Raw genomic sequence first — 18,930 nt, 5'->3', positions numbered from 1 at the left:
GAAGGGAAAAAATGTGGTGCTTGCCAAGTTTTGAAAAATTCTAGATGTATAAATATGACACTTTGGAACAATTCCATGTCAACCAGATAAATAAAAATCTAACATAATGAGAAATGTGATTATCACATACATCCCAAAATATGTGTCTTATATGCTGAGGTCACTGAAGTCACAACACCCTGAGTCTGCATAAAGTTCAGTAAATATCAAACAGCCACCCACACTCTGGGCAACAGTGCAGTGTCACTGAGAAAGAACTTACACTGGATGTCTTCTTGGCCAAGGGTAAACACAAAGATACAAGACATGTGACTGTCCTAACAGCCCATGTACACTGGAAAATGAGGCTCAAAACATGTAATCTTAGTAACAGGGAAGGCTGACATGGCGCCTGCACCTGTAACCTGGGCATTTAGGAAGTAGAAGAAACAGGGCCATGAGCTTAAGGCTGACCTTCGCAGTATAGTGAAAGTCAATCTTGGATGGGGGTGGGGCATGATGGCATTATTCCTTGATTTGTGTAACTTTTTCATCAAAACATTAGAAAATTCTATTTGTTACTATTTCATATATAGCAAAATTAAAAGGTTGAGTATAAGGAATTTAAAGCACAAAATGCAAACTTTTAGGACAGTGAGAATCTGTCTCAAGAAAGGAAGGAAGGAAGAAAGAAAACAAAACAAAAATTGCTAAGGAGATGGCTCTCTAGTACAATACTTGCTATGCAAGAATGAAGACCTGAGTTCTGATCCTGGCACCCACATAAAAGCCTGTAATTCAGGCGTCTGTGTCTCCCCGAAACCGGCTGTCGTGATCTGCGCCCAGGGAGCCTACAAGGGCACTTCTGTGGTGCGCCATGCCTTTCTTCGATGTGCAGAAAAAGCTGGGCATTAGCCTCGATCGCCACTTCCTATTCCAAATTGTTGAGCAGCCCTTCAAGATTCCCTCCCGATGCCATGCTTTCGAAAAAGAGTGGATAGAGTGTGCACATGACATCGGTGCTACCCGGGCTAAAAAAGAGTGCAAGATTGAATTTGAAGATTTCGAGGAATGTTATCTTCGGTATAAAACGATGAAGCGCCTGGGTGAAATCAGACGCGGGATAAGCTAGTTAAAGAGGGGAAATACACCCCTTCACCTCACCACAGGGGCCAGGAGGAACCCAGGCCCTGAGCAGAGCAGGTGGACACTGCTTTTCATGCTGTTTTCTGCTGGGAGAAAGTCTAATGAAAACTGCTTCATTGAGTACATAAAAATAAAGAATTAGTCAACCTCAAAAAAAAAAAAAAAAAGCCTGTAATTCCATTGCTAGTGACACAAAGACAGGCAGATCCCAGGGCTTGCCAGTCAGCCAGTATGTTAAATTGGAGAGCTCTAAATTCAGTGAAACTCTATGCGAGCAAGTGAGGTGAAAAGCAATAGAGAACCATACCCAAAGTCAACCTTTGGCCTCTGCAGAAACATGCACAGGCGCTGGGTGATGGTGGCACACACCTTTAATCCCAGCACTCGGGAGGCAGAGGCAGGCGGGACAGGCTCCAAAGCCACAGAGAAACCCTGTCTCGCAAAACCAAAAAAAAAAAAAAAAAAAAAAAAAATGTAACATGCACAGGCAAGCAGCTACCTGCCACATACACACCTTAACACAATTTAACTCCTTTGTAAAACATAGCAAAGTAATGAGAAACCATCTTTGCTATACCTACCTGACCAAAATACTAGTTTTAATCAGCATAAATATTCCATATTTGCATTTTTTTCCAGATTACCTCTGAGAGTTGTTTTATTATGAACACCAACAGCCTCACTTAACCTGGGACACTACCTGCTAGCTCCACTTATGCTAATGAGTTCATCTGTATACATGGTTCCTCCTGCTGCATGTCTATAGTCCTCACTGTCTTCACTTTCAGTTTCTGGACCATTCCCTTTTATCCCCATCCATGTTAAGTGGACTCAAGCAACTAAAAGTACATAAGGAAACTACAGCACCACATGCCTTGCTGTTTGTGTTGAGAATGGCAAATGCATAGTGATTAATCAACAGACACAAGATGTAATGCTGTCCACACTAAAATGTTAGCAACAGAGGCTGGAGAGATGTCCAGTGATTGAAAATTCTTCTACAGGACCCAAGCTCATCTCCAGCACCCTCAACTCAGTTACCAGAAGTTCACAATTGCTGATAACTTCAGTTGCAGAGATCTGACACCCTCCTTTGACCTCCACAAACACCCATGTGACATGTGAATGTATGTACAAATATGGCATGTGCACACACATGTACACCATCTTTTAAAAAACTAGCAATAAAAAATTCTATTTTATATAATTACTTATGGTTAATATGCTACAGTAGCTACAATTTGAGCAATTTAATTAAGGAATGGGTATTACTTAGCCATGCACACTGGACCACAAGAAGCCAGGACTTTAAAATCAACTTTCTTATGTGCATTAGAAGGCAATCAATGCATGCAAGAGTAAAAAGCCACAGATCTCTAAGAGACAGGAATGCACATGAACTCATTTCCATCAGGAATATTTGCTCTCTTTCCACTGGCTCATCGGCCCTCTTTTCTTTTCCTCCCCGCTCCTATACTGGCTTAGAACTTGCTGTGCTGCTGATGACCCCCAACTTCTGATCCCCTTGCCTTCACCTCCTACATACATGCACCAGCACGCCTGCCAGTTATGAGGATAAATCAGGCCTTCTGAGTACTAGGCAAGTACTCTAACAACAAAGCTAAATCCTTAGGAGGAGTCTTTATATCCCAGCAAGGCAAGAGAGCACCTGCGCACATAAGCAAACCTACTTCTGGGAGAAAGAAGAGGCTGGAGCTGCATTGCTGGTCTGAGGACACATCCTTAAGCATGTATGCAGTTCCCAAATATGATCAGAAGGGTCATGCCTAAGGAATGAGGACCAGACTCTTTCTTCAGAAGTGGAACAAAAAGGTTTATGCTATCTTAAATCACGAGCTAAGTGATTGGCCTGTCAGGCGACCCAGGAATAGAACAATATTGCAAACTGAAATGGAAGAGACGACTAACAGTAGCTACTCTGTAGATTTGGGCCTGGAGGCCAGTGCTAGTTTACATCACTAATGCATAAACTGCATACAGGTTATGGTTCTGTGCTATCTGACACGGTACTTAGAAATCAGTCTGGGTAGTTACCATTCTGCAGTCCCATCCAGAGCTGCTTGTGGTCTTTTTTCTGCATTTCATTGATGACTTGACTTTTATGTTTTAAAGCGTCAGCTTCTTTCATACAAGACATAAAATGAGCTTCGACTGCATCCTTGGATGGACAGTGGAGAAGGTCCTTTTCTGGAAAACTCTATCAATGGAAACACACAAAACAAGTATACAGATGCATATTAGCTTCTAAAGAGAACATCCCTTATCTGCCGATGTTCCCAGCCCACCATATTTTATTATCACAATAACTACAAATAATTCTTAGAAATTAACTTAAAAAAACATTACCAATTTGACACAATCTGTACTCTTCCCAAATAATCCTTAGCTGTGAGATTATCTTTTGCAGGTTCCTAAGCATAACACATGTGTAACACGTGTAAGTGACACTATAATCACAAATGAGTGAGTGGCCATTTCAGCCAGAGAACGATTTACAGGAGAGTACTGACATTCCTCTACCACCTGCTTTCAAAAGAAAGTTCACCTCGAGCCAGTCAGGAAAGTTAAGTATGGGAGACCTGGCCCCACCCCTCATCTGCCATATGGTGGCACGGGCTGGAGAAAGATGTCCTGTCAGCATCAACGTCTGAGGTGGGTAGGAGAGCTGGCCCTGAGGTCATGGGAGAGGGAGAGCTGCTCCTGCTCCCCACCAGTTGCAACACTTGGGAGAGCAGGCCCTCTACCTCACCTGGGCAGCACAATAGAGCCAATCCCATTGGTGATGTGGGTGAGCCAGCCCCAAAGCAGTGAGCATGGGAGAGCTGTCCCCATTAGCCATCTGTTGTGTAGCAGCAGGGGCAGGGGAGAAATTGCCCTCCCCCAATCAATGCCTGAGGTAGGTGACAAAGTTGGCCCTGATGTCATAAATGCTGGGGAGCTGTTTGGTTGCAGTGCTTGGAAGAGTGGCCCCTACTCCATGCATGGTCAACACAACACAGCTGGCCCTTGAAGTGTAGGTGTGGGAAAACTGACCCTGAGGCTGTATGGAGACCCAGAAATGCCATTGAGTGAAGCTGCGAATGTGAAGCCTGCATTGTGTTGGAGAGCCCAGGATGTTGGAGATGCCAGCATGATGGGATACCTGCCAAAGAAAGCTGCTAACAGGGAGTGGAACCAACCCAAGAGAGAGAAGTGTGTAGCAGTCAACAAAGTCGAAAATAGTTGGATCTCTGAAGAGCACTTTGACACCAGACATGGAGATGCAGAATTTGGAATGTTGGTTTTTGTTCTCACTTTGGTCCAGTATTTCTTCACTGTGCTTCTTCTCCTCCTTTTGGAATAATAATGTATATCCTGTGCCATTATAAAAAAAAAAAAAAAAAAGCACTAGAACTGGCCCCACCCCTTGTTCATTGCTGCAAGAGGTTAAGTAGCCAGGGCAATGCGGGAGAGCTTACCCTGGTGGTGAGGACAGGGGAAAACTGGCAGATGGACCAACGCTATAGCTGCCCAGGACCAGACCCAGGGTTATGACTTGGTCCATCCCATCATCTACCCCATCTGTGATCAGCTGGAGCATGTGAAGGTATCGGTCCTGCAGACCCAAAGCTGCAGGATCTCCACGACACAGGGAAACAACAGGATATCCAAAAGGACTCCCAGGGAGGGCTCAGCATTGATAGTTTAGCAGAGGCCTCAAACTAAATCAAGGACTCTTTGCCATGAACACTTGCAAGTAAAGCAATTGAATTTTAAAAAAAAAAAAAAAAAAAAGGAGGTCTACCTCAATCTAGGGAGGCTCTGAAATCCTCCATGATAGGAACTCAGAAAAAACAGGAGGCGGGGGAGGGGGCATGGGAGCAGTAGTGCAAAGCAGAGAGTTTGTGCACTTAAAGCAGCTGAACGACAAATGCCGGCACAACCCTGGCTCCCACTTGTGAATGTAACTTTTTCACATCTACCCAAGTGAAAGTAAATGAGTGTTTTTCAAACCTCACAATGAAATTACAAAAGATCTTTGATTCATTACATTTTTAATCCTTTCTAAAATGCATTAGTCATTGTGTATACTTGCTTATTTTTCTCATCTAAACAAATTCTCAAAGATAAAGAGTGTAATGCAATGTTTAATCTATCATTTATCTTCCAAATTAGAAGCACGACAAACTAAACTTAATTTTACTTTTATAGTAGTACTCTGAAAAGTTCCCTTTATATATCAGTTTGCTTGGGGGAGTGTCTTTTTTCTTTTCTTTTTTCTTTTTTTATCGTTTTGCACACACACTCCCCACTGCATTCTAAAGACCAAAGCCAGGGCTTTTGGTATTTTACCACTGAACTAAATCCTCAGACCTCCCACTAGCTATTAAAACTGTGTTATTTAATTAGAATATCATGGACTGTCTGCAATGTATCTATATGTATTAGAAGTAACTTAATAGCATTACACCAAAACACTACTTAAGAGCCAGTGAAACAAACTCAGTCTATTAGCAACGGCACAAAACTGATGGTACTTTATTAGAACAATTAAGCAAATTCAAAATATACATTACCCAAAATATATTTTCATGTCATATATAAAGACTCAAATATCTGATGAAACATAAGCTCTCACTGTTTTATTAGCAACTCACCACTAGTACTAGATTGAGCTTTAGAAGGAAAAACATATAGTCATAGTTTATAAATTTACTTTAATAAAAATCCTAAAAAAAAATTCTTAACATTACTTTGATGAACACACATAAAATGTTAGGAAGGGAGGGCATGTTTCCCCCCAAATATTTTTTCTAATGGATTACTTTTCAAGAAAAGAACGAACATACTGGGAAAAACAATCCCAAGCCTGTTATAATCCCAGATTCAGTTGGTGGAGGCAAGCGGGACACAAATCTGAGGACAGCTGGTTATGAAGACTCACAGCCCACCTCCTTCTGTGCCCGCCCCACCCACAATCTCAGAATCGACAGAAGTTAAATGCCAAACATGACAGCAGGTGTCCAAAATTTCAGTATTTGAAGACATGAATTCAAAGCCATGTACAGTGCAGGAACCAGCCAAAGCTATAAAACTCTATCTTAAAATACAAAAGAAAAGAAAGCGTTAAACAAGCCAATGCAAAAAATAAATGCACCAGACACCAAATAATGTTAATATTTCTCAATTTTCTTAAAATTCTATTTCTACCAAGGTGTAACCTACAAGCTTAGCTAGAACCAGTCATCACTCCTTGCTACAATCTATGGGGTATTTATTTCTCATCATGGCTCCTAGGTCCTATTTGTTGAAATCTTTATAGATAAGAGTAGCTTTGCTCATTTTCCCCTCTAAGTACTGGTTTGCATACATTTACACACTTAAAACACCTATCCAAAAGCAAACATAAGCCTCAACCTCTGCTTCTTTTTGGTTTCAACCAAGATCTATCACCCCCAAGCCTTTGAGTTCTTATCAATTCACTGCCACCAGTTAGCCAGCCTGGCTAGTCAGAGAAACACCTTTCAACCGGCTGTTTTAAGCATTTACCAAAAGTCTAACACATGTGACTTTTCTACAGTCACACACAAGTTTCTGTTATCAGCACTTCCCATTTTCTGGCTTGTTTGCTTTTCCAAAACTATTCTTAAATATCGGTGTGGTTTCTGTTTAAAGCATGCAACCTAGCACCCTTTTTATTCATTCCATATCCTTACCTTGAATAATATCACATACTTCCATACCATATATGAACTGTAGATTATTAATATTGTTTCCTGCCAGGATCCTTCTTAGAACCTCCAGATCCACACAAGTCTAGTTAAATGTTCCAGAAGTACAAGCAACTCAACAAATCCAAAGATAAACTAATGCCACCACCACCCCCCTCCACATTTTCCATAGCAAACCTACTCTGGCTATTCTGTATTCTAAATAGATCTGGAATTTCCCAGCTTTCATCACTCCAGGCTAAGAACTACTCACCGGTCTGAAAAACCTTGCAACAGCACCCATGAAGCACGTTCTGTTACCGTGATAAAACACTCTGACAAAAAGACACTTACTTAAAATTAGGAGGAAAGGACTTATCTGCTCACACCACCAGGTAACAATCCATCAATGAGGAAAGTCAGAGCAGAAATTCTAGCAAGAACTTGAAGCTGAAACCTTGGAGGAATAATGCTTGCTAGCTCACTAACTAGGAGACAGATCCTCAACCAGTTTTCTTACACGGTCCAGGACTGCCCGCCCAGTTATGGTGCTACTCACATGGGGCTGAACCCTCCAACGTTATTTGCAACATACCTGTACACAGTCTATTCTGATCTGGGCCATCTTTTCAATTGAGACTCTCAGGTGACTCTAGTCTGTGTCAAATTCATAGTTTGAGCTAACAAGGGTACATGTCCATAATTTTACACCCTTGATGGTTTTGTATTTGGAGTCACAGTGACTTCCCGAACACTAAGACCTAACCTCCCTCAACTTTTTCTTCTTTTAGATCACAATCAAAGCCATCAAAATTCTAAATCACCTCAGGGTCTGCCAGCCTCCACCCCCTGCCCTGCCCTTCCCTGCACACACTCCCTGCTTTAAGTACCGAGTGGCTCTCATCGTCAGCACTCTTTAAGTTGTTCCAGCAACACTCATCTCTGCCTTCACATCAACTGTCAGAGCACTCTTAGAACATTCTTTCTCCTTGCCTAATCACTTATACATCTGGCCAAAGATTCCTCAGCTTCAGGTTCAGCTTCTATGGCACACTGTCTAGAAACTTACACTTTCTCTCAAGTCAAGGTTAACCTTAGGCTGGGCCTACAATGGAATCTGTAGTAGTACTACAGATTACAATGGTCGTTAAAATATTTACAGGAAACAGTGCTCTGAAAGTCCCATAAAGCAAAGGTAATGAATGACCTCAACTCTCTCAGTAAATCTTTCTTAAATAAGCCAAATTACTGAGGTGTGGTTCACACATAACGAAACATAGGAAGTTTTAGAGGAATTGACTTTAAATAACTATCAACCAAATGAGATAGAGAACATTACAGCACAGGAACAACCACATCCCCTCATTCCTCACCAAAAGTTAACCACAGTGGCTACCACCACCCTTATTCTCCACCAAGTTTACCACAAATACGATGGCTACCACCTCCCTAATTCTCCCCCAAAAGTTAGTTTACCACAAGTTATTTTTTGTACTGAGCCACAGGCACCCCTTTCTCTACCTCCAGCAATCACTAAGATGGTATGCTGCAGCAGTTTTGTCCATAGTAAATGCTCACAAATAAAATCATATATGAAAATGTGCCACTCATAGTACACTCTTAAGATTCACTCACACGATTGCACATATCAGTAACCGACTCCTCTGTTACTCAGTTGTCAGTGAATGAATGCCATGTGTTTAGCCCTGAAAACCTGTTGCTAGTACGACCTTTACCTGGTTAACAGTCACTATGAACAGTCACATGCAAGTGTCCTAGCAGACATCTTTTTACTTTTCCAAATACACAGCTGCAAACAGCAATAATGCCATTCAAAAAGGGGTGAGTTATTTTCTTGAAGTGACAATACAATTTTAGACTCTCCTCAGCAACATTTACAGTTCTGGGTACTCAATGTCAAACTTTACCAGTCTTTTTCATTTTAGTCATTCTAGTGAGTGTAAAGTAATCTCTCTCTCTCTGGTTTTCATTTACATTTCCCTAATGACTAAACACGGTAGGCACCTTTTCATGTATTTATTGGTAATTTCATATGCTCTGCAAACTTTCTGTTCAAATCTTTTGCATTTGTTCCAAAGCAACTGACAAATGAGGTAAGAGGCTGAGCATAATGCGAATTCTGTGTGTACTTACACAAATATTGCCCATGAGAAGTGGCAGGTGCACACTGAATTCTGTACCAGCTAAACAGATCTGAGCAGAAATGCAGTCCCCACACTCACAAACACCAGCCACTATAACTTCTGATTCCAAATAACTTTCCTACAGCTTCACAGCTGGCATGTGTCCCCTATCTCCACAAGCAAGTGTTTAGTCTTACTCAACCATAAATACCATCCTTGCTACAGTATTTACATACCTCTCCGCTACATTTCCCCCCTGTAAAACTGTGCTGTGGATTACTGCATTCCTATCTTTTTATGTTATCAAAGGTTGTAAACTTTCCCTACAAGTCTTGTAGTTTTAACTACACAGTCTTAAAAAGCTGTGTTTTTGTTTTTGTTGTTTTGTTAAGGAGAACATGCTGGATTACAGAAGGACTGCTTCTATAAATGGAAGTATTACACATCCCTGTCTTCTTCCTGATTCAAATCATCATTAAGGGTCTAGTGAGATGGTTCAGTAGTTAAGAGCACTTCCTGCTCTTGCAGAGGACCCAGGTTAGGTTCCCAGCACCCACATGGCCGCTCACAGTCACCTAGAAGCCTAGTACCCAAAGATATGACGCCTCTTCTAGCCTCCACAAGTAACAAGCACACATACGGTATACATACATTCATTCAGGCAAAATATTCACATAAAATAAAATAAATCTAATCATTTTAAAAATATCAGTTAGGATGATTTTTGCTATGGCCTTGATCAAACTGAGTAAATTCTCTTTTCTTCCTAAGCTTGCTAAAGGTTTCAATGGCACTGGTTACTGAACTCTGTCCATATTCGTTTTTTTTCTGTGTCTACTGATTTTGTTCTATGACTTTCTACTTTATTTTGCCAATGTAATGAATTATACTGACTGATAACTGAGAATTGAATCAATCTTGTATTCATGAGATAAACCCAGCATAGTTTGCATTGTGGTTTTTTTTAGGTACTTCTGGGTTCAGTTTGCTAAATTTTTATCGAAGATTTTTATATCCATGTCCATAAAAAATATTGATCTGCAATTTACTTTTAATTACTTTAATAGTATTGGGGTCAGTTATTCAGTTTCTAAAACAGGTTGGGAAATGTCTTTAGTGCGTGCGTGTCTTTGTGTCCTTCAACCATACATTCCAAGCTGTGAGAACTGTGTTGCGCTAGGGTACAGCAGGATCTGTGTTTACTGAATTAGTAGTTAGATTTTAACCTACAATTCTAAATATTTTGGAGTATATTTACACATATACTCACACACACAATTAAACAACCTTGGTGACACCACTAAAGCTTTCTTTCAGTTACTAACAAGTCACGGGAGCAGGCAGATGGGGGTGGAGGGAAAACAGAAGGCAGAGGTCCCTACAGCAGGGACTGTAGAGATATACAGGGACATGGCTGCAGTGACTGTGAAGCTGATAAGAACTACTGAGGTGGATGAAGCTAACATAAAACTTATTAGAACATAATGGATGGAAAGGAAACAAATAACAATAACAACAAAAATCTATAAAGGCTGTGAAAGCTGGTGCTTGGTGTGGGATGTCCTTCTGTCTATATGTTGCTTTTATTGGTTAATGAATAAAGAACTGCTTTGAGTCTATGGCAGGGAAGAACAGGCGGGGAAAGCTAGGCTGTATGCTGGGAGGAGAAAGAAAGGGTGGAGTCAGAGACACCACCAAGCCCACTGGAGAAGGACACTAGAGCTTTCTTTCTTTCTTTCTTTCTTTCTTTCTTTCTTTCTTTCTTTCTTTCTTTCTTTCTTTCTTTCTTTCTTTCTCTTTCCCTCCCTCCCTCCCTCCCTCCCTCCCTCCCTCCCTCCCTCCCTCCCTCCTTCCTTTCTTTCAGACAAGGTTTTTCTGTAGCTTTGGTACCTGTCCTGGAACTATCTCTTGTAGACCAGGCTGGCCTCGAACTCACAGAGTGCTGGGATTAAAGGTGTGCGCCACCACCACCTGGCAGGACGCTGGAACTTTAGCCGGTAAGCCACAGCCACATGGAGATACACAGATTAATAGAAATAGGTTAAATTTATGTAAAAGGGGTGCCATTTTGTAGTGAGGAGGTGAGCAGGCCTGCTTTTCATCCTACCCGGCTCTTGCATGGCTAGCTTAGCCCCGGAAATAACAACACACAAATTGTATTCTTTTAAACACTGCCTGGCCCATTAGCTCTAGCCTCTTATTGGCTAACTCTCACATCTTGATTAACCCATTTCTATTAATGTGTGTAGCATCACGAAGTGGTGGCTTACCGGGAAAGATTCAGCATGTCTGACCTGGCGGCTGGCTCCATGGCATCTGACCTCACTACCTTCTACCCAGCATCCTATTCTGTTTACTCCACCTACCTAATTTTCTGTCCTATCAAAGGGCCAAGGCAGTTTCTTTATTAACCAATGAAAGTAACACATAGACACATGACCCTCCTCCATCATTTCCCCTTTTTCTGTTTAAACAAAAACGATGAAGCTCCAGCCCAAGATGGATGTAGGTACTGGCTGTAGCCATTTTTATTGGCACAACTCTATGGCATTTCAAGGTCCTTGCCAGCAAGTAAGCTGCAGTATTCTGCTCACAGACCACAGTCAGTCAGACCGCCTGCCTGAAAGAGTCAGAGTTTGCTCTGGCAGGACAGCCCAGAAAGCCGACGTTTTAAAATGGCGCAGCTTTTTTCCTGCTGTGGCTGAAAACCAAAAAGCATGCGTTCAGCTTTTCATCAACAACATTTAAGTGTTTCGTGGTAGGACCTCTTAAAAGAGCTGCAGCTAAAGCTGAGTCAGGAAGCCTCTCTTAGAAGAGAGCACTTGCTTGCGTCTAGCAAGCAGAGCAGACCCGAGAAATTGCTGCTACCAAGAAAACATGCTTTACTCTATTCTTTCGCAAGCTTTCTCAGGCTTTCTGTGGATGCAGTTATCCACGTCTGGGTGCCATTTGTAGAAGGAGCTGTGGGCTGCATTCCGCCACCCGGCTCCTGGCTGCCTGGCTAGCTTATGCCCTGAAATAACCACACACAGATTGTATTCTTTTAAACACTGCCTGGCCTATTAGTTTCAGCCTCTTATTGGCTAACTCTCATATCTTGATTAACCCATTTCTATTAATGTGTGTAGCATCATGAGGTGGTGGCTTACTGGGAAGGATCTTAAGCTGTGTCCATCTTGGAGAGGAGAGCTATAACGTCTAACTCATTGCCTTCTTCCCAGCATTCTGTTCTGTCTACTCTGCCTACCTAATTTTCTGTCCTATCAAAGGGCCAAGGTAGTTTCTTTATTAACCAATGAAAGTAACACATAGACAGATGACCTTCCTTCATGAAATTTATATGTAAGAGTTAGCCATAAGAAGCTAGAGATAATGGACCAAACAGAGATTTTAATTAATACAGTTCCTGTGTGATTATTTTGGGTCTAAGCTGCCAGACAACCTGGAACCAACAAGAGGCCCCCTGAAACAGGTGCTATGTCTGACAAATGGTTACATCATGTTGAACAACCCAGGTGAGCTTTCTTAAATTGAAAGCAACCACAGTAACACATTATTTTGCAAAGCACCTTACTGTAGATGCAAAGGGAAATAATAAATAGTCAATTAAAGTATGAAGAAAAAGCATCATAGGATGCAAGAGGAGGCTGCTTGTTCATTTTCTGGGTGCCCACCCAGACCTGAATAACACAGAAACTGTATTAATTACAACACTGTTTGACCAATAGCTTAGGCGTATTCCTAGCTAGCTCTTATATCTTAAATTAACCCATTTCTGTTCATCTATGTATCACGACCAGGTTGTGGCCTACCAGTAAGGTTCTAGTGTCTATCTCTTTTGTCAGTTACATGGCATCTCTTTGTCTCTGCTTACTCTCTCTCTCTCTCTCTCTCTCTCTCTCTCTCTCTCTCTCTATATATATATATATATATATATATATATATATATATATATATATCTGTTTGGATATCCTACCCGGCTTTATTCTGCCCTGTGATAGGCCAAAGCAGCTTCTTTATTAACCAATGGTAATAAAATGTATTCACAGCATACAGAGGGGAATCCCACATGAATACAAAGAATGGAGAGTGGTCTTCAGGAGCTGAGTGACATGATGACTTTCTCATGCTCTTTATGCTTCCCCACTGCCATCTGAGAGCCTCTTGATAGTGATAACTCAAGATGTTCTCCAGAACCCCATAATGTTGTTCATGAATTGGAAAGTAGGAGGGGCACTACATAAGTAAAGAGGGAGGAGATTATTACATTATTTTTTTATTTTTGTTTCTTAAGATGGGTTTAATGATGTAGTCAAGGTTGGACTCAAACTTATTGTGTAGCCCAAGCCCCAGCTGAGCATGAACTCAAAACCTTTCTATTTCTACCTCCTGAGCACCAGAGTCACTCTGAGTATCACCTTGCTCATCTGTGACCAGTATTTTACAGCTTATTAGGACAACAACAGGCAACATTAAATTTGCCTGGCTTCAAAAGGAACAGGAATCAAAATGTCTCAAAATAGAGGCTCACTAAATCTTTGGAGTTCTGTCAAAGCAGATACAGAAATTCTCAACAGTACTAGGTTGTTCTAATCTCTACTCTCATGCTCACATCTACACCTGGGAATTTTATTTTTATTTTATGTTAGTTTAAAAATATAACTCTGTATATTATATATAGGTTATATAGAACAAGTTCTATGGCCATTGGAAACCTAAAACATGGTTTACTCAGCTCTTAAAAAGAGAAGAGGTTTATAGATTAAATGTTTTGCCAAAAATTTGGAGTTGAAGAACATCTTAAGGCAAAGAGAACAGGAGTGGAAAGCTAGGGAGTGAGTGACTAGTCAGACATGGAAGCGCACACCTGCATTCTCAGCACTAAGCTGGCTAAGCAGGAGAAACATTCTGAGTTTGATTCTAACCTAGACCACACAGTAAGGTCCTTGTCCACACGAGATACAGAGTGAGACCATGTCTTAAAAACAAACAAAATAGGAGAAATAATAAATAACTTACTTGAAAAAAAATTCTATTCTATTAAGAACCACAAATGAAACAAATAGGAATTTCCATTTAAACTATACCTTGAAATGTACTGTGATGTTCCAAGGAAGAGCTGAACTTGATGCAAGAAGATCAAATAGTAAACCAATTGGATAATGCCTAAAAATGAAAGGTATATCTTAAAGAGAGAAAAAAATATAAATTTATAACTAAATTCCCAAATTCCCAACACTCTATCACCTACTGTCATAGGCTTTACAGATTACTCACTAAAAGTAACTTTACACAGCTGCATGCCTGGGTTAATACCTGGGCTCCATCCAGCTGCCAGGTGTTTTCCTTCTAAACTTTTCATTTCCCACAGGAGTCTCAATAGACCCAAGGGGATTCTCATCAGCTGCTATAGCGTACTATTAATTATCACTCAGGTACTTTTAAGAGGAAACTTTTTTGTAAGTTTATTTAAGCACTAAAATATCTTATTTATTTTTGAGAGAGGACCCCACTATGTTGGTCCTCTGGTTGGACTGCTACAATCTTAACCAAACTGGCCTAACTACAAAGCAAAATTAATCCTTCTATCTCTACTTCCTAAATGCTGGGATTACAGATGTGCAAATCACATCTGGCTTTTTACAGCAACTGTTTTGTTCTGTTTTTTGAGATAGTATCTCATGTAGCCCAGGTTGGCTTTGAACTCCTGGTTCAAGTGCCTCAAGAGCTGTGTTGTTTAAGCCAGTTTCTGTTACATCTTTCTTCTTTTAAAAAAAAAAAAACTAAAATAAATTTTTATTTATCTATTTTTATGCTGTGTAGGTGTTTCATCTTCAAGTATATTTGTGGACCATATGCATGTGCTGTCCTTAACAGGTCAGAACAGGCCATGGGACTGGATTATTGACAGTAGTGAGCCACTGTGTAGATGCAGGGACTCAAACCTGAGTGCTCGAGAAGAGCAGACAGTGCTCTTAACCAATAAGCCATCTCTCCAGTCCCTGTTTTTTATTTTCAAAATTTAGAAATTTCTAAGTTTAAAGTCACTCACCTAAAGAGCATGTAAATCCCCTGGTTTATGACTGCTTCTCTTAACATTACATATGTATGTAAATATCTAGCCTTTTAACTATGAAGTCATGGCAAAACAGGTTCAGAATATCCTTTACAAGAAGCATCAAACATTCTAGGCATGGTTGCACATGTCTATAATTCCAACATTCAGGAAGTAGAGGCAGAATCCAGAATTCAATGGCCAACCTCAGCAACACAGCAAGTTTGACACCAGACTGGGCTATGTGAAACCAGTATGTATAAAATAATAATAATACTATTATAAATAAAAAAAAAAGAAAAGACTGGAGAGATGGTTCAAACAAACTTGCCTAAATTCAAATTTAAGTTAGGATCTCCTGATCTTAAATTGAGAAGAACAGACTCCCCAAAAGTCATCCTCAAACCTGCACAAGTAATTGTTTGCATATTCCGCCAAAGCAGTCTTTAGAGAATCTAGAACTGTTACAGTATGAAAGCATCATATATAAATGATGACCATTTAAGGTGTCGTAGTAAGAAACTTCACTCCTTAAAATGCAGTGTTAGAGCTCCCTCTGCTGTCTAATCAGATCATTCCAAAGAATCGGTAGAATTTTCAGATAGATCAATACATCTGTTTCTCAGATAACTTTTAAGAGTTAGCAGCAATACAATGCACTAGGGCTGGCAATGGGCCCCAGGATAATGAATTTGTAGCCTATGAGAGACTGTGTCTTAGAAGCTATCTGTGCATTGATAGTATTTTTTCTTTTTGAGACGGTCTCTCTACAGAGCTCTAGCTGTCCTAAAACTCACTATGTAGACCAAGCTGCCCTCAAACTCAGAGATTCATCTTCATCTGCCTCTTGAGTGCTGGGATTAAAGGTATGCAAAATCGTGCTGGGTTTGTATCGTTTTTAACTTATTGGGCATTCAGTGCATCTAACACTTTTCTTCAATAGCTTTTTATTATAATTTGGGCAAATTAAAATAAGCAACTAGGAAATTAAAGAATAAAATAGGAGAAAATATTAAGTAGGATGTCAACATTTATGGCACAAAAGGCAGTGAACTAAAGTTCTCACCCCAGTAGCTTCAAGGCCACAGGAAGAAACAGCCATGATTAAAAAAAAATTATGGTGCATTTAACTTTATTTTATGTGCAATGGTGTGAAGGTGTCAGATCGCCCTGGAACTGGATTTACAATCACTTATGAGCTTCCATGTGAGTACTGGGAGTTGAATCTGGGTCCTCTGGAAGAGCAGCCAGTGCTCTTAACTGTTGAGCCATCTCTCCAGCCCAAAACACCAATAAATTGACACAGCCTGGAATACAGAGTGAGCCTCCTACTGTCCTGGGCAACAGAGAAAGACCCTGATTGGGGAAAGGGGGAAGAGGACTTTCCAGAGGGGTGAGAATGAAGCCTAGTGGAAGAGTAATTGCAGAAAAAACCCAAGATTTTCTCTCAGCCCTCAATGATATGTGCGCATGTGCGTGCACAAGTGCATAGTGGTGAGAGCTTTTCAAGGGATAAATACCAAATGGAGGAAGATGGTATATTTAAGACACAGCACTCTTCTGCAGTAAAGAAGAAATTGGTCCAAACATTAAACATTATTGATGTCATAATCTAGTAGATACATCTTATTAACATATATCAACCTTAAAAAAATATAAGCTAAATCCCAGGAGTTTGCTCCTTCCAAGTTGTTCTCAGATTTAAGCCAGGTGCACAATAAGGTTATTTATACCTAAATAATTCCCTTTTATTTCGTAAATCTTACTCTTTAAAAATTTATTTATTTATTTATTGCATATGAGCGCTCTATTTGCACGTACAACTTAATGCCAGAAGAGGGCATCAGATCCCACTATAGATGGTTTTGAGTTACCATGTGGTCGCTGGGAAATTAACTCAGGACTGCTGGAATATCAGTCAGTGCTCTTAAACCCTGAGCCATTTTCCCAGCCTTCTAAGTCTCTTTCAATGCCTCTTCATTTTAATATTCCTAGACTGAGAGCAAGTATTTTAACCTATTTGTATTGTTCATATTCCATTTAAGTCATCTTAGTCAGCATCTTTCTGCAATCAACTGCATTTACATAGGAGTATTGGAATATAGGACCCAGGTTATCTGGACCCACTCCATAGCCTTTGGCTCATAACGTCTCTATTTTAAATACTTTGGAAGCACAATAAATAAAACTCTTAATAACGGAAAATGTCAAAACCTCATCTGCACATAGATAAGCTGAAATTGAGGAATGTTCTCAAGAATCTTAAAAATATAATAGCCAGGGTGTGGAGCTGGAGAGCTAGCTCAGCAGTTAAGAACATACATTAGGGGTTGGAAAGATGGCACAACAGTATAAAGCACTTGTCTTGCACAGGACCCAGGTTCGATTCCCAGCACCCACATAACCATCTGTAACTTTAGTTCCATGGGATTCAATGCCCTGTTCACTCTGTGGATATCAGGCATGCACATGGCACACAAATACATGTAGGTAAAATACTCATACACATAAATAAAATGCACCTTTAAAAATTAACAAAACAAAACTGATCTTGAAGAGGACCAAGATCAGGTCCCAGCATCTGTAGGGGATAGCTCACAACCTGTAACTACTGTTTCAGGGTATCTGATGCCCTCACTGTCTTCCATGGGCACCTACACTCATATGTGCATGCCCACAAACATACGTTCACACATATAATTAAAAACAAAAATCTCCTTTTTTTTAGCAAGAGAAAATACATTAATCTGTCACCCAATCACCCATTGATATAAACAGAAGGTAGAATTTTTTTGCTTTCTATGATGCTTTAAATGAGAAATGTTGCTCAAACCTCAGTATTTGAATACTGGAGAAAGAAAGAATTTTTTTTCTTTGTTTTTGTTTTCCCTTGAGGATGGGGGTGGGTTGGGACACGGATAGGGTCTCATGTAGATTAGGTCAAACTCATCATGTAGCCACAGATGATAAACTTCTGATCCTCTAGCTTCTACCTATGAGTGCCGGGAGTACAGGTGTGCCTCACCATGCCTGGTTTCTGAAGTGTTAGAGACTAAATTCAGGGTTTGGAACATGACAGACAAGGCAGAATATTGCCTATAAAATACTGTATAATGGTTTAACCTTCACTTCTCAGCTAGACTAGTAATTTCTTTTCTGTTTGGTTTGAGAGAGGGCCTTGCTATATGCCCTTGACTTTCCTGGTTCTTGATAAACTGACCTGGGCAGCCTCAAATTGTAATCTCCTGCTTCAGTCTCTTGAATGCAGTGATCACAGGTGTCGGTTATCATCCTTGGCTTCATTTCTTTCTTTGTAGAACGCTTTACAACTGTTCCAGGGCACTTTATCTTCTTAAAGCTAGCATATACTTACTGTTTCATAATGAAGAAAAATTCACTCACCATTTCAGGGGTGTGCCTTCATATTCAAACCATATCTCACTGACATCTTCTTGTCTCATAGACTTTTGAAAGTGCTTTTTCACTTTATCAGTTACCAACGTTAGATAACTGACTCTTGGCAAAAGCAACTGAAATGAAAATTTGTAAAGCCATATTTACTTACTCATTATTGTTCCAAAACTAAGACATATTAAGTAAGTTTGTTAATTTTAAGGAAAACAGTTGTGCTCTTTCCATTATTTTGAACTACTTCAATCCCAAGCCATCTGCTTTGTATAGAAAATGAAAACCTAGAGTTTAAAACAGTGAATGTTTCTAACTTGGTTATAACTTTTAAGTAGAGCTTAGGCCATAAATGCTTATAACTGACACACATCTCTAACTTTTCTTTATCACTTTACATAATTACATGTGATACTAATTAAGATATTAAGTACTTCTATCAAATTTGTCTTAAATATTAAATGATTCACATAAGTTTTATCACCTTTTA

The 18,930-nt window shown here is 40.1% G+C and overlaps 1 protein-coding gene and 1 pseudogene across 6 annotated transcripts in view; one reads left to right on the top strand and one right to left on the bottom strand.

Annotated features, from left to right (window-relative positions):
* The window catches only part of Atg5 (autophagy related 5), a 126,516-nt gene that overhangs the window by 78,039 nt on the left and 29,547 nt on the right, over positions 1–18,930 (bottom strand). For all 6 annotated transcript variants that reach the window (XR_009056665.1, XM_057761491.1, XM_057761489.1 and 3 more), the window contains exons 3-5: positions 18,438–18,565; positions 14,068–14,146; positions 3,181–3,343 (exon numbers count right to left, since the gene is read on the bottom strand). Coding sequence is in view for 5 of the 6 variants with exons in the window: in XM_057761491.1 (XP_057617474.1) it covers positions 3,181–3,343; positions 14,068–14,146; positions 18,438–18,565 (370 nt within the window). In the remaining variant the exon portion in view is untranslated. The remainder of the gene's footprint in view (positions 1–3,180; positions 3,344–14,067; positions 14,147–18,437; positions 18,566–18,930) is intronic.
* On the top strand, positions 789–1,173 carry LOC130869398 (NADH dehydrogenase [ubiquinone] iron-sulfur protein 5-like; annotated as a pseudogene).

This window comes from Chionomys nivalis, chromosome 2 (genome assembly GCF_950005125.1).
Source record: "Chionomys nivalis chromosome 2, mChiNiv1.1, whole genome shotgun sequence".
NCBI classification, from domain to species: domain Eukaryota; kingdom Metazoa; phylum Chordata; class Mammalia; order Rodentia; family Cricetidae; genus Chionomys; species Chionomys nivalis.
The sequence above is the reverse complement of the archived record's forward strand: the minus strand, read 5'-3'. Positions and strand labels throughout refer to the sequence as shown.